The sequence below is a fragment of the Meleagris gallopavo genome, chromosome 16 (genome assembly GCF_905368555.1).
Source record: "Meleagris gallopavo chromosome 16, MGAL_WU_HG_1.1, whole genome shotgun sequence".
Lineage (NCBI taxonomy): Eukaryota > Metazoa > Chordata > Aves > Galliformes > Phasianidae > Meleagris > Meleagris gallopavo.
Window position 1 is genome coordinate 943,868 of NC_139419.1, and position 14,394 is coordinate 958,261.

General features: G+C 42.9%; 2 protein-coding genes across 3 annotated transcripts; one reads left to right on the plus strand and one right to left on the minus strand.

The window, feature by feature from the left end:
- Window positions 1-170: 170 nt before the first annotated feature.
- On the minus strand, window positions 171-2,610 carry AIMP2 (aminoacyl tRNA synthetase complex interacting multifunctional protein 2). Its single transcript, XM_085237851.1, has 4 exons — window positions 2,419-2,610; window positions 1,695-1,901; window positions 1,179-1,410; window positions 171-686 (listed from the first exon to the last, which is right to left on the minus strand). The coding sequence occupies exons 1-4, from the start codon at window positions 2,530-2,532 to the stop codon at window positions 301-303; spliced, it is 939 nt and encodes a 312-aa protein (XP_085093977.1). The 5' UTR covers window positions 2,533-2,610; the 3' UTR covers window positions 171-300.
- An 80-nt stretch (window positions 2,611-2,690) lies between these two features.
- On the plus strand, window positions 2,691-14,127 carry PMS2 (PMS1 homolog 2, mismatch repair system component). 2 transcript variants are annotated; one of them, XM_085237844.1, is made up of 15 exons: window positions 2,691-2,834; window positions 3,001-3,140; window positions 3,449-3,535; window positions 4,511-4,613; window positions 5,240-5,423; window positions 5,914-6,081; window positions 6,547-6,644; window positions 7,390-7,489; window positions 7,769-7,853; window positions 8,329-8,481; window positions 9,710-10,601; window positions 11,431-11,598; window positions 12,084-12,184; window positions 13,022-13,191; window positions 13,569-14,127. In XM_085237844.1, the coding sequence occupies exons 1-15, from the start codon at window positions 2,710-2,712 to the stop codon at window positions 13,710-13,712; spliced, it is 2,718 nt and encodes a 905-aa protein (XP_085093970.1). In that variant the 5' UTR covers window positions 2,691-2,709; the 3' UTR covers window positions 13,713-14,127. The 2 variants fall into 2 exon arrangements, with proteins under 2 accessions (XP_085093970.1, XP_085093972.1); XM_085237846.1 differs by lacking the exon at window positions 3,001-3,140 and having other exon boundaries at window positions 2,746-2,834.
- Window positions 14,128-14,394: the final 267 nt, after the last annotated feature.

Here is a 14,394-nt window from a genome sequence, read left to right on the forward strand (position 1 = left end):
TTTCCTGTCTGTTCTTTAAACAGAAAAGATTCCAAGTTAAATTGTACAGAGAAAAAAGATGAAAAAACTCAAAATACAGCTTGTATTTGCATAGGACTGCTTTAGGTAACTAAACAAATGTGTTTCTCATGCAGCAGCTAAAAAAAAAAAAGGAAGATCACACACAAAAGGCAGCTGTAATGTTTTTTATTTTAGAATTCTATCCAACTGCAGAAACTGAATAGCTCTCAAAGGATTCAAACCACGACAATGGGTGTGGGATGGAAGTTAAAATCACCTTTTTTATATAAAGGTACAGACTTATTTCAGTAGCTTAATAACAGAGCTGAAAGGTGCTAAGTTCTCACAGGACTTCATCCATTTCTGCACGTTGGCTGGTGCAGCATTTGCACTACCTGTCTGCTGAAGCACACACCATGCAACAATATCTGCCACGGTGAGTTCATTTCCCACCAGCCACGATGTCTTGCCCAGGGCAGCATTCATGGATCGCAAGACTGCTCCTTTTTCTTTACTGCTGCCTTCTTTAAGCTGGAAGATGGCTGTGTCAACCCAGCTGTCAATCAGAGTTGAGGTAATTGCATTGTACTTCTGGCCAAAAAGAGAAAAGAGGAATCTAGCAATATTCCCTTCTCCTTCAATTGGGCACATTGTTTGAATGCTGAACTTCATCTGAGGTTTTGGAACTGAAATCAAGAAGAGAAAAGTGATTACTGTAGAGAAGCTAAATATATTGGTAAGATTTATTTTGTTTCTGATGCCATCAGCATTTCTAATGTTGTGAACTTGACAACAGTTGTTCAATTTTCTTACTCTGAATACTCAAACTAAGGCAACAACCTGGCATAAAAAAGCTCCCTTTGGACTACAGATTGAAAAATCTCTCAGCCAATCTTTGTAGAAACTGTATCCACAGGATTGCTGGAGATGAGTTTTTTCAAATAGCTGCCTTTTAAATACCATTTGTATTTTAGTAGCAGTAACTTAGTTCTATTTCTCTCTCCCCACCGCTACTCACGGTTATGAAAATTGAAGTTCATACTTGCAAGAAGAGCAGAGATGCTACCTGTCCATCATGTTATCAGCCATATTACACCAAAGCATCTGTTCTATAACTCACGTTTCACTTTCTGACCTATTGTAGTCCTCTGCGATAACTTAAGATAACTTATTCTTACCATCCTTCCATATCAGAGTGAAGCCCAACTGATATTCATGGCGTGGCTGCTTCTTCATCTGCTCCCCAAAGCATTTCAGGAGTTTTTCTGGCACACTTTTCACTGATGAATGTGTGTGAACAGCTGATAGTATCTTGTAGCGCTCACAGAGCAGGCTGTGCAGTACTAATAAGGACAATGGGGGCACAGAAGGATTTGCATTGATTACGATATCTTTCAGGGCACCATAATCCTGAATAGAAAGGAAAAAACATTCAGTTAAGACACCTGCCAGATGTGTGTAGCCATGCATGTGTTTAAAATTCCAGGGCTAAACAAGTTTTGACATATAAATCGCCAAAAAGTTTAAACATCTTCCTTCTTCAACGTTTATGGATATTGCAGTAAATTATAATCAAAGCTGCAGTCAAAATTTCCTGAGTTCTGAGCGCTCCAAGTCTTACCACCACCCTTCCACCCCTTCTGAGCTGAGGGCAAAGGAAACCCCCACCACTGTACGTGCTGAACTCGGCTTACCTTTCCAAGCATCAAATCTAAATCCGCTCCATTTGTCGTCAAAGGAGAAGACTCATCATTTTGAATGACGTGAGTCACATCGAAGTCAGCATCAGGAGTCTGTACCATCTTTGAGAGCCCATCGACGGCGCTCTTCAGCTCATACAGGCGTTTCAGGATCTCCTCCTGGCGGGATTCAAGGGCTTGAAGCGACGGGTCAACTTCTTCCTAGAGGAGAGAAAGTCCCGTCGGGGTTCGCTCAGCTCGGGGCCCACGTAGTTCACAGCTCGCCCGACCCCGTTCGGGAAGCCTTTAAAGGCGCTATTCGCGGAAAGGTGAGGTCCGTGTCTCCGAGCCGCCTCGCGTGCGTGCGGACGAGCTGGGAGCTGGGCTGCGGCTCGATTTACCGAGTGTCGGAAATGCTCATCGTTCCCCGCCGGCTGCACCGAGCCGGCGCCGCGAGCCCGCAACCTCAAACAACGTCGGAGGAAAACGTGCAGGCAGGCAGCCGAGCTCCCAGCCCGCCCGGGCCCTGCGGAGTCCCAGGGCCGCCCCGCGCGGAGGGCAGGGCGGGGTGTGGAGCGCCGGCAGCGGAGGCCGGCGGGCGGGCAGCCCACGGAACGCGACGCGGAGCCGTCGGTCCGGAGCCCGGCGGAAGGAGGGCGGCCCCGAGGCCGGACGCGGCGCCGCGTTACCGCTGCACGGCAGCCAGGCCCGGGCGTGCCGAGCCGCGCCCCGCTCCTACCTGCGGCGTGGCGCAGCGGTGCAGGCTGGGCACGCGGTACATGCAGGTGGGCAGCTGCTCTGCCGGCAGCGGGCCCGCGGCGCCGTGCAGCGGCTTCACCTTGTACATGGGCATGGCGGCTCCCCTGCTCCGCGCCCCTCCGCGCAGCGCGGCGCCGCTCCGCCCGCCTGGCCCCGCTCACCCACCGCGCCCATAGGGCCAGAGGGAGCGCGTGTCTTTACGGACTCGCCCGCCACCCAATGCTCGCTCGCCTCGTTTCCTCGCCTCCTTCCTATTGGCCGGCCCGAGCCAATGAGGTCGGTGACTCGGCAGGGAGCGACGGGCGCCGCTCCGGGCGGGCGCGATGCCGGGGGCGGGGCGGGGCCTGCGGGCGGCCGAGGCGATCGGCGGGGATCCATGGAGGCGGCCGCGCCCTGGTGAGTGGCCCGAGGCGGGCCGGGTCCTCCCGGCTCCTACCGGGAGCGAGCGCGCTCTCCTCGGCTTTTCGCTTCTTCTCCTCCCGGCTCGTGCGGCTCGGGGCAGCCGTGCGGGTTCCCGTGCCGCGCCGCCTCAGCCCGCCCGTCTCCGCCCCTCTTTTGGCAGCTCGGAGCCCGCCGAGGCCATCAGGCGCATCGACCGCGAGTCCGTGCACCGGATCTGCTCGGGGCAGGTGGTGCTGAGCCTGGGCACGGCCGTGAAGGAGCTGGTAGAGAACAGCCTGGACGCTGGAGCGACCAGCATCGGTAACGGCCCTCCCGCTGGAGCTTGGCGGCCCCGCGGGCTCTCGGTACCGCCCGCATCTCGGCTCTCCGCTCAGGCGCCACAAACGCGGGGCTCGGGGCGATTCTCGGGGCGGAGCCGGCCCTGCCCTGCCCTGCCGTGCCCCGCCCTCACGCTGGATGCGGTGGGTGCTGCCAGTGCCCAGGTGCGGGGCTGCTGCTTCAGACTTGTCCTGGGGAACGGCCGTCGGCGGGAGTTATTCCAAGTACCGCGCTGATACCCAATGCTGTGTGTTAACAGAGCTGAAAGACTTCATTTCTCGTGTTTGTAGATGTAAGACTTAAAGACCACGGGGCGGAGCTGATAGAGGTTTCGGATAATGGAGGTGGAGTGGAAGAGGAAAACTTTGAAGGATTAAGTAAGTTAAATGGCTTTCATAATTTACGTTTAGATGCTTTGGAGGTATATTTTCGGTGAGATAATGACTGCTGTTCTTTACAAATTCGAATGGGCTTCTGGAGTGCTCTTGTTGTATTTGCTATAGTTCAGAAGCAGTTCTTGGTTTGTTTGCCTGTTTAAGTGGAGCAAAGAGTAGGTGTCATTATGGAGGAGAACGTCCCAGAAACATTCATCTGGATTTATTCGTGGTGAGTTGTGAGTCACTGCTGAAGGAACCAGACTTTATGGGAAGTGAACTATAGATTGAGTGCCTGCTGAATGGGAGCCGACTGCGTGCACACGGCTGCCAAACCTTCTGTCTGGTTGTTTCAGCTGTGCAAAACAGGAGCAGAAGCAGCACTGTCTGGCAAGTGCAACTGCTTGCTTCCTGCGTTGTTTTTTCCTCCACGTAACCGTTGGAGATCTCTTTCACCACGAGTTACTGTGTTACCTGTGCTCGCCATGTTTATCCAGAAGGCAGTGAACTGGTTCTCTGCTGTTCAGCGCAGGGAAGGTGCAGGGCTGCAGTTTGTTACCTGGTGCTGGGTGCTGGGCTGATTGTGTAGAATTGAGCCCTCCTCGGGCTGTGGTTGTGGCACACGATCCCATGCCAGTTTGCTGTGTAACGTTGCACGGCATGGCCCTGCAGTTTTCTGCAGAGTAAAACAGGTGGCAGAAGCAGCTGACGTGTGCTGCTCTGAGGCACCTTGTGCTGTGTGCCAGTCCTGCTGTATCGACTTCAGGTGGTAAATGTGGCACAGCAGGATGTGTGAGGATTTAAAAGCGAGCTTGTGAAGGGGAAAGGAAAGTCTTGTCTTGTTGCTATTACTCATTGTATGTTGAAAAGTAATTGCAGAAGTCTTCTTGCTGCTGGTATGTATGGAAAATATACTCGTGTGGCCTAGTGTCACTGTCACTTGGAAGTGAAATCTATACTCTAAATATCTCTTTCCAGCTCTGAAACATTATACGTCAAAGATACAAGATTTTTCTGATCTAACACACGTTGAAACGTTTGGGTTTCGAGGTGAAGCTCTCAGTTCATTGTGTGCATTAAGGTATTATCATTGCATTCTTGCTAGAAAATTACTTAAAACAACTGAAGCCAACTTTTCAACTTACTGTTATTGATAAAATGAGGCTGTGGAAACTTGCTATTACTGAATGTGAGCTGTTTTGTGTGGCATACATTGTGTGACATCCTGAAGTCCTTTCCATCCAAAATCCTTCTGCAATTCTAAGCATCTGATCTGTCCTTTGATATACAAAATTTAGTGTTACTTCAATATGCGAGTCCTGCACGCTGTTTGCTGGACTGCAATTCATAAAAACTCTATTTAAATTCCTCCAAGGAGGACTGTAGGTTTGAAATAGCACAGCTTTTGAGCAGTTTGCATTAAGAATATTGTGCTGTTATGTGTAAGTGTGAGGAATGTGGTGTCCAACAAAATCAGACTTTGCACTTTATATGAGAAGAACAAGAGGGATACAAGTAAAAATGTTTGCATTGTAGGTAGGGAAATAATATCTGTAAAGCAGTGTAAGTTTTTAGTTGTTAGTGGTGAAAGTTAGCTACAGTGAAAAATACCCAAATAGTATTTTCTATGCCTGATGAGATTGTAAGTAATGATTAAGAAAATAGAATGGTTAGTGGGTAATCCTATTGCCTGCTTCCTTCCATCAGTGATGTTACCATTTCTACCTGCCATAAGTCTGCAAAGATTGGGACTCGTTTGGTATTTGATCACAATGGTAAGATTACCCAGAAAGCTCCTTATCCACGGCAGCGAGGAACAACTGTGAGCATACAGCAGTTATTTCATACTTTGCCAGTGCGACATAAGGAATTTCAAAGGAACATCAAAAAGGTGAGGCAGCTCAGAAGTTATTGCAGGACTCTCACGCCCCTCCTCATTCACAGCTCAGTTCTCTGACGTTGATCTTGACGAGCACGAGTGAGTCTGACTTCATTAGAGTGAGTCTGACCCTGACAAGGAAAGTGTTCCCATGTGTTTTCTTCTCCTTTTCTGTTTTGCAATGAATGCATTTGGAGGTGCAGTCTCAAATTTCCAAATGCTGAAAAGAAACAAAATTGCCATCATTTTTGTGTATTTTAAAATTGGTGAATGCTACATTTAAAATATGGCTGAATATCACTCTTGCAAATATGCCATTTGTTTTTAAGTACGTTATTTCTCGTGTACATACGTTTAATTTGTTTGTAAGTATTTAAGAAATAAATGGCACCACTTTTGGACAGAAAGAAGTCTGTGTTGTGTGCAAATCTTGCAAGTGTTATCAACACAGTGTTGTTTTAAAAACATGTTTTGTGTGTGAACTTTCTTTCTGTCTTAATAGGAATATGCAAAAATGGTCCAGATACTGCAAGCATACTGTATTATTTCAAAAGGAGTGCGGATTAATTGCACCAATCAAGTTGGCCAAGGAAAAAAGAGCCCTGTGGTATCCACTGCTGGAGGTCTTAACTTAAAGGAAAACATTGGAGCAGTATTTGGGAAAAAACAGGTATTCTGTTCTACTGACAAGAGAAGCAATATTGCTAGAAAGAGAAGTTTTTAAGACCTTAAATAGAGGGGATGCAGGAAACCTTTAAAAATCATAAAGGGAAGTGGCACGTGTGGACTCCTTGCACACCCTACATGTGGCAAAACTTATTTTTTGCCTTTTGGTTTTGCTTAGAGCTGGATTAGGTCATAGGTAGGTAGCAGGACACTCACAGTTGAGTCAATAATATTGTTTCTCTGTCTGTGTTTGGTTTAATGTAAAGATCTGGGAAATAACTAAGGCAAATGTGGAGATTTTCAGCACTCATCAGCTGTATTATTGTCTTCTGCTGGGCTGGAGTTGGATGTTCGGTGATCTGACTTGGCTGACTTGGAAAAAAAAATCATCAAACGGATTTTTAGGCTAATAAGTAGCAGTAAAATAGAAGAAAAAATCTACACACTTCACTTTTTTTTTATTTCTCAGTTGCAGAGCCTGATTCCTTTTGTTCAGCTGCCTCCCAGTGAAGCTGTTTGTGAAGAATATGGACTCAAATCTACAGACCTTCCAGGAAAGCTTTATAGGTAGTCAGAGAAGAAGAAACCACTGTTGCCAGTGGTGTTTTAACATACTCCTAAGTCTTAAAAAGAAAAAAAAAAAATAAAAAAGGAAGTGGGGTGGTTTATAGTATTAAAAATAACTCTGATCAGCATCATAGGTGTTAGTACAGTGTTTGGAAAAGGACATCAACTGATTTTTGAAGAAGTGAACTCAGGACTGAGGTTCTGGTAGTCCGATGAGAGGGAGGAGCAGGGCTGCTGTTCCTTGTGCCCCAGCCAGTTCTGTTACTGTGGTCTGCTGCTGAATGTCACCTCTGAGTGTTCTGGGTGATTCCATGGTTTGTATCTGTATGTCTTCAGTAGTGTTACTGAGAAATGGTGTGAAATGTGTGTAAATCAGTGAATTATGCTTTAAAATGTACTTTTTTTTTTCTCTTCACTACACGTGAGGCTAGCAGATAGATGCATTGTATCTGACCAATGCTGGTTCACAGCCGGCCTCTTCTGCTTTCAGAGCAGAAAAACAGCAAATTCTTTTAAATCAGTCAGCAGCTTTTTCAATTTTCTGATCCCTCTTTGGAGCTTAACACCAAACCTTGGTCAGAGAGGAAGCAGGGGGGGAGAACCAGCCCAGTTAGGTGTGGTTCTGCGTAACAGTGTTTCTCTAAACCCCTATAAAACACTTTTAACTGCAGTGGTCTGATTCAGATAAAAATATTTAGCTTTCCTCTTCCCTTTACCTTACTGGTGCTACCCTGTTGTTTTACAGTATTACAGGCCTCATTTCTCGCTGTGATCATGGTGTTGGGAGGAGCACAACAGACAGGCAGTTTTTCTTTATCAACCAGCGTCCGTGCGATCCAGCAAAGGTGAGTAGCTGCTTTATTACTTTTCTTTCCTAACAGCAATACTAACTTGCCTAGTGTTTTCTGCAAGCCACTTGATTAATAACAGATACACATCTTTGTGTCTTGATGCTGTAAATTCCTTCCTTAAGATTTTGTTTTCATTGGGTCTCTTTGTGTGAATAAAAGCTGAATTGTGTGAGATGAGATTTGGGGCGTTTTTAACTTTGTCAGGAGTTAAATAACATCCTGGTTTGAACTAAAAGGAGGAGTATCAGCTTTTACTGTTTTCCACCTCTACAGGTTGTCAAGCTTGTGAACGAAGTTTATCACTTATACAATAAACACCAGTATCCTTTTATTGTCCTTAACATTTGTGTAGATTCTGGTGAGTTATGAATAATTTTTAGTACCTTTTTTTGTAAAGGCTAAAATTTAATTGAGGAATAAATTGTAGTTATTTAAAGAGCATCGTTTATTTGGAGAATATTGTAACTTCTGTTTTATGACTTTCTCCACTCTGATATTTTTGGTCTACTGTTGGTGAGGGGGAGATGGAGTTCAGCTGTGATTCCAATTTGTCCTTTTTTACTTTTTCTCTACTCTGAAGTAATTTCTTAGAGAGAAAAAGGAAATTTGTGTTTAGCTTAAATACAAGAAAACTTACATTGCAGAGAATTAAATCCTGTTTGCTGGGATGTTGGAAAAGTTTAATTTGCAGATACACTGTGAATGTTAACTGCAGTTTTGTGAAATTAGAGGGCAGAACAGCAGGGACTTCGATCCAAGGAAGGAAGGAGTTGGTTGGGTTGTTTTCCCCTTTTCCCCATCTATAATGCAGTTGTTTTGCTTTTGATTTTTAGAATGTGTTGACATCAATGTGACCCCAGACAAGAGACAAATTTTGCTTCAAGAAGAAAAGCTTTTATTGGCGATTTTAAAAACTTCCCTGCTGGAGATGTTTGGTAGTGATGTTAACAAACTGAATGTCAATCAGAATCTTCTGGACATTGCAGGTAGGACAAAAGATGTGAAAATTCTGTGTATAACACATCGTAGAGAATTGAAAAAGTGTTTTAAATACTTGGAGAAGAAGTGGAGAGAATGTTTAGCTTTTAATTTATGTGCCTTCAGGGCAGCTTTCTTCATGTGATCATTAGTAATATTTTAGTGTATCAGCTTTCTTATAATAAAGGAAGACCTTAAGTTACCAATACAACATTTTTTCCCCATAAAGTTGACTGTTGCATTAGCACAAAATCGATCAATAATGCCTGAAAGCATTTTCTTGTTGATACCGGGGAAAAATTTATGTTGCTCTTTTCAGAGGTAGAGAGGGAAGATTTATGTCTTTTATGCTCTTGCCAATTTTTTCCTTCCTAAAACACAGAAATATGTGAAGTGTTATGTCTGATTTTAACTTTATTTTTGATTTAAAAACTGTGTGTGTGTGTATTCCCATGACAAGTGTCATGGAACATATCAGAATGCTGACAGAGCTCATGATCTAATGAAAAAGCTCAGTGAGGATTACTGGACAGAGGCATCCTTTATTTAAATGTCCTCCTGAAAGAATGGTTGAAATCTCGTAAACAAAGATTGAAATTTGAACACAAGTTTCTCTTTGGATTTTCAGCTTGGATTCTTTTATGATAACCACAGAGATCATTGGTTTCCCTGTCACTGAATAATCTTTCAGGGCAGTTCTTCTATGCTAACAACTCTTCATTCTCACTCTTTTCAATGTAAACTTTTCTAATTTCCTTTCTGTATAGAATCAATTCCAGCCTCAGGCTACTTCTTTTAGGCTTATCTCTGGTAAAAGACACATCAGACTGACAACTTGAGAGAATTAAATCCTCTTATTATCTATGAATAACATGCAGTACAATTATCTGTCATGCCAGCTCCTTAATTCCTTGCCCACAGGTTTTTGTAGCAACCAGCATTTGCTTTTCATTGTCTTGATCATATCAGTAGGAGTGCTGATTGGACTGACTTATGTTGCAGTTTGAAAAGATGCTCCACGTTCATTCTCCTTAAGTTTCTTAAACACATCCCTCGTTGCCCATTGGATAGCAGTGCATTTCAGCCCCTGCTCAGTCAGCTTAAGGGCACTTTGGAGGAGCTTTCTGCTTTTCTACTTCTCTTCACTCCCTTTACTATAGCACATCATTCAATTTTAGTTTATAACTTATAATCTTGACTTTATTTGTTTATTATTTTTAATTCTCATTTTGTTAGGCAACCTGAAGGTGCCTCATGGAGACACAGAAAAGCCCTGGGTAGAAATGTCACATGGCTCTGAGACTGAAAGCCCAAGCAGCGAAGGAAAAAGAGTAATGACTCTTTCCAGATTAAGGGAGTCATTCTCTCTCCATCAAAGTGAGAGTTATTTCCAAAGCCCTAAAAAGCTGAAACAGCGACACAGCTCCACTAAACAACTGTCACTTGATACCATTTTGAGTACTGTGAGGACTCAAAAGGCTGTTTTGAGTGAAGATTCTGAGAGTTGTCATGAGACGAAGTCAAAGATGTCAGTTCCAAGGAGGTATTTGAGAAAAGTAGAAGAAAATACAGATTCTGGATTCTGTAGCACTTCTGGATCAGATGCTGGATATAACACACCAGAGGCTGGGAGCTGTGTCATTAGTGAAACTGTAAATAATCCCATTGAAGAAGAATTCTGTAGTTCAGAAGAGCAACATCAAAATGAGTGTCGTAAGACTGATGGACATGGTGAGAAGTCATTGGAATGTGACATTCAGGTCTCGGGCACTGAACATAAAATAATTGGAGTGAATGACTGGAATAACCAAACTAACTTACCTCAAGAAGCTGGCAGTTCTTTACCAAGAGTAAAATGTTTTAAAAGTGAAGCAGATGACTTCAAGGCAGGTGTACATCCTGAAGCGAAGAATACCAGAAACTATATGCCATGTGTTGATGTACTGGTGGAAGTTAAAAAGAAAACCGTTCCGCTTGAATTCTCTATGAAAGCTTTAGCAGAAAGGGTAAGAAAGATTGTACGGCAACAAGAGAAGTGTACAGAAACACAAAATTACAGAAGATTTAGAGCAAAAATTAGTCCTGGAGAAAATAAAGTAGCAGAAGATGAATTAAGAAAAGAGATCAGGTATTTTCAGCTTCTTAACTTGTATTTGCCAATTAATAACGATAGCTAAGGAGAAAAAATAAAAACTGTCTTGGAGGGTGGGAGGAAGGCTTACATCTACTTTCTAATTTTGGAGATGTCTTTTGTCTAACTCCTTATGCCGTTATATCATCCGTTTGGGCAAGCTGTTTTAGCTGGCAGAGCTCTGCAGTTGTTAGAACTCAGTGCAAGCAGAATGAGGAAGAAGACACTAAAATGATGCCCAAAAATATCATAGACATGTCTCAGCTAAAATTTGTAATCTGCAGTGCAGGCAGAGAAATGTTATGACAGGTCTGTGACATTTAAGAGATTGCACAGCTCGTATTTCTCCTTCATTAATTTGAAATTTGATGAGATGTGGTGGTGAAAATAAGTTGTCTTTAGATGATCATTGGGCAGTAACAGTGTATGATTTGTGAATGTTGGGTTTTAAATAAGGTGAAGAAAGTCTTCTCTTTGCAAAAAGTCAAACATGTCAGCTGGTTGTTTTAGGAGCATGCTGCTGCCTTTGGTACTGTTCATTTGCACCATCGCCCTCCTGCACGCTTCTAATTGTCTTGCCATTAGTGGCTTGTTTAAAATGGGTGACTGTTGAGCAAATCTTGTCTGAAGTATGGATTGTTCTCTGCCAGATGTGGTGCCACCAGTCAGCGCCAGGCTCTGCATTCAGATCCTGCTTCCATTAGGCTTCATGTATATATTTTCCATGTAAAGTTCTGCAGGGGGAAAAAGGATGTTTTGAAGTTTTATACTAACGTGGTAACCGATGAGGCTTGTCTTGTGATTTGCTTATATTTCCTGTATACAGTAAAGAAATGTTTGCAAAAATGGAAATCATCGGCCAGTTCAATTTAGGGTTTATAATAGCCAAGTTGAATTCTGATCTTTTCATAATTGACCAACATGCTACTGATGAGAAATACAACTTTGAAATGTTACAACAGCACACAGTTCTTCAAGGCCAGAAGCTGATAGTGTAAGTATTCTCAATGATTTAACAATTTTATCACTTCAATTCAGTGTTTTAGAATAATATGTATGATTTTTCTTATTTAAGTATTTCACACATTCAAAACATTTACAGCGAAAGTTATTTTTATATTCAGTGTTACAAAGAATCAATCTTTGGATAAAATTCCCAATAAACTGCAGATAATTGTAGCTGTGCAGCCAATAAATGGTCAGTGAGGTTTCACAGCAGGATTAATGTCAGCCTCAATTTGGTGAGTGTGGTTATGGAGTGAGGAGATTGGAGATGGTTATAGGCACAGGGAATGCTGCCCAGTTAGTTTTACTGTGCTGAGTAACGCTTGGAAGCAGTGCCCTGCTCATGGTGTGGTTTGTTACTGTTAGTTTTTACGAAGCAAGTGAGATGCTTTCCAAGGGAGTCGTGCTGTTGGTGTCAGTACCTGAAGCACTCTGTGTTCCGTACCCACACAATGCTGTGTTTTTCTCTTTCAGGCCTCAAAATCTCAATTTAACTGCTGTAAATGAAACAGTATTGATTGAAAACCTGGAAATATTCAGAAAAAATGGGTTTGATTTTGTGATAAATGAAAATGGTGAGTTTGTGCCAGAATTATTTTATCCCCATTTGTATACAAAAATCTCTGAGCAGAAAATTGAAATGATTTATCATTGTATACGTACTTTTTTGTGAGGCTTACCATTTTGTAGTCGTCTTCTGCTGTTTCTGAGAACATTGCAGAGTACCTCGCTTAAAAAAAGTTGTTGCAGACTTTATAGTCACTATATGGAGTTTGGGTTTGTGGCAGAACGTGCATCTCCTGGATGTCTTATATTGAAATGTTTTCCTATGCTCTTAGACTCGTGGGTCCCAGCCAGATTAGGTACAGGTAAATGGTAAACCTCGTGATTTTAAAGTAAGATAGCACTGGTGAAATATTCCGTGGCTTTCCTTCCTGCTTCAGCATTGACTCGATGTGTACTGATCACATTAACTGTGAGCTCCACGCTCCTACAACGCAGGGGTAACGTGCATTTCAGAGCTTCCTGGAGGAAGATTGTGAAAGCATTGTGTGCCAGCACTTCTGGCATTCGGGAAGTCGCTACAGATTGTTCTGTATCTTTTGCTTCAGAATCTCCAATTTTTGCCCAAAATGCTATTTATAATCAAGTGTTTACCAACAGAAATCTGCTTTTTGAAATTGAAGTGTTTGTCATCATAAGTTTGCAAGCAGTTTCTTGTCAGTGTTAGAAGAGCATATCTGCTGTTCTGCTTTGGTTAGCTGTACATCTCATCAAAAGACTAAATTGAAATGTTGGCACACAGACAGAAGACATCAATGTATCAAAGTAGTTTCTCTGTTTTTCCTCTTAAGAAAAAATAGTTTCATGTAATGTTCTTGTTTCTTTATTAATTATTGCAAATCTTTCAGCTCCTGTTACCCAGAGAGTTAAATTAATATCCTTGCCAACAAGCAAAAACTGGACATTTGGTCCTCAAGACATAGATGAGCTGATCTTCATGTTAAGTGACTGCCCTGGAGTCATGTGTAGACCCTCCAGAGTCAGACAGATGTTCGCTTCTCGAGCTTGCAGAAAATCTGTAAGTACAGCACTTGGTGTTTGTTTTCAGATAAGAACCGTGTAGAACTGGTGTATTACACGTGCCTGTATCTGCATATATATTGCAGGGGAAGTTTCTTTACTACTAGATTTCAGCAGCTAATATTCTTACTTTTATTCCCTGTGTTTTTCTCTAGTATGGCTTTAGAAGGATCCTGGCTGTTTTATATTCTGGTTTAAGCTAGTGCATTTCTGAACATACTTGTTTTGTCTTTTGATCACCTTGCAGGTCTTTTTCCTTCTAATGTCTTGCACAATATTTATTTGCTGTAGTAGTAGAAGTACTACTCTTATCTGTATGTCAGTTGTCAGTATGGAGTAAGAAAATATTGGTTTTGTTTCTGACTTTATTTGCAGGTGATGATTGGAACTGCTCTGAATGTGCAGGAGATGAAAAAACTGGTTACCCACATGGGTGAGATTGAGCATCCCTGGAACTGCCCCCACGGGAGGCCTACAATGAGGCACATAGCCAGTCTGGACTTGATTGCAGCTGAGTGACTGTCAGGATCTCTTCTGTGACGCTTCCCACGTCAGCAGCTCAGTGCTGTTCCAGGCTTTTATCACGGCTGTCTGACTTTGACTGAAGTGTGTAGCCAGGTTTCACCTCTGACAGTCAGAAGTCATTCAGCAGTCTCGTCCTTCTGATCACCGGTACTGACAGAGAACTCGTGTGTAAATACCATCTTTTATTGTGGTTTACTTTTTGTATTACTTAATTTTGTAGTCAAGATTTTTAAAATAAATGTAAATGTGTATATGTAAGGACCCAGAGCGGGTTACCATCATTCACTGCAGGTACTGTGATTCTTAAAGCATAATGTTCCTAACTCTGGGAATGGCATCAATCAGATGTTATGTGTGTCTGCTGCGTGGGATCATTTTAAATTAAAGGCAAACCATCTGAAGCTGGAAATGCAGTGGGTTTCTTTCTTAGGCTAAACCTGGTTTTCATTGCCAGTTACTTCAAGCTTTAATATTATGTTTAGTGATTATCTTACTGCCATCTGTGCTTAATGTTCAAATAGAGTAACTCATCCAGCATGTTTAATTAGCTCTATTGCCATTTATGTTCCAAACGTTTTTCACAAAGGGATCCTCCTTTCCAGAGGACAAACGGCGAGCAGCCGGCCGGCTGCGATCACGGCTGCGTGGAGATGTGAGGCTTGGCTGCAGCAGGGCC

What these genes read in the sequence shown, in the direction of transcription:
- AIMP2 (XM_085237851.1), bottom strand. Translation starts at nt 2,532, where the DNA reads ATGCCCATGTACAAGGTGAAGCCGCTGCACGGCGCCGCGGGCCCGCTG. An exon ending in ACCGCTGCGCCACGCCGCAG is followed by an intron (nt 1,902 to 2,418) that starts GTAGGAGCGGGG and finishes TCTCTCCTCTAG; the next exon opens with GAAGAAGTTGACCCGTCGCT. An exon ending in TAGATTTGATGCTTGGAAAG is followed by an intron (nt 1,411 to 1,694) that starts GTAAGCCGAGTT and finishes CTTTCTATTCAG; the next exon opens with GATTATGGTGCCCTGAAAGA.
- PMS2 (XM_085237844.1), top strand. Translation starts at nt 2,710, where the DNA reads ATGAGGTCGGTGACTCGGCAGGGAGCGACGGGCGCCGCTCCGGGCGGG. An exon ending in CAGTATTTGGGAAAAAACAG is followed by an intron (nt 6,082 to 6,546) that starts GTATTCTGTTCT and finishes TTTATTTCTCAG; the next exon opens with TTGCAGAGCCTGATTCCTTT. An exon ending in GAATTAAGAAAAGAGATCAG is followed by an intron (nt 10,602 to 11,430) that starts GTATTTTCAGCT and finishes TCCTGTATACAG; the next exon opens with TAAAGAAATGTTTGCAAAAA.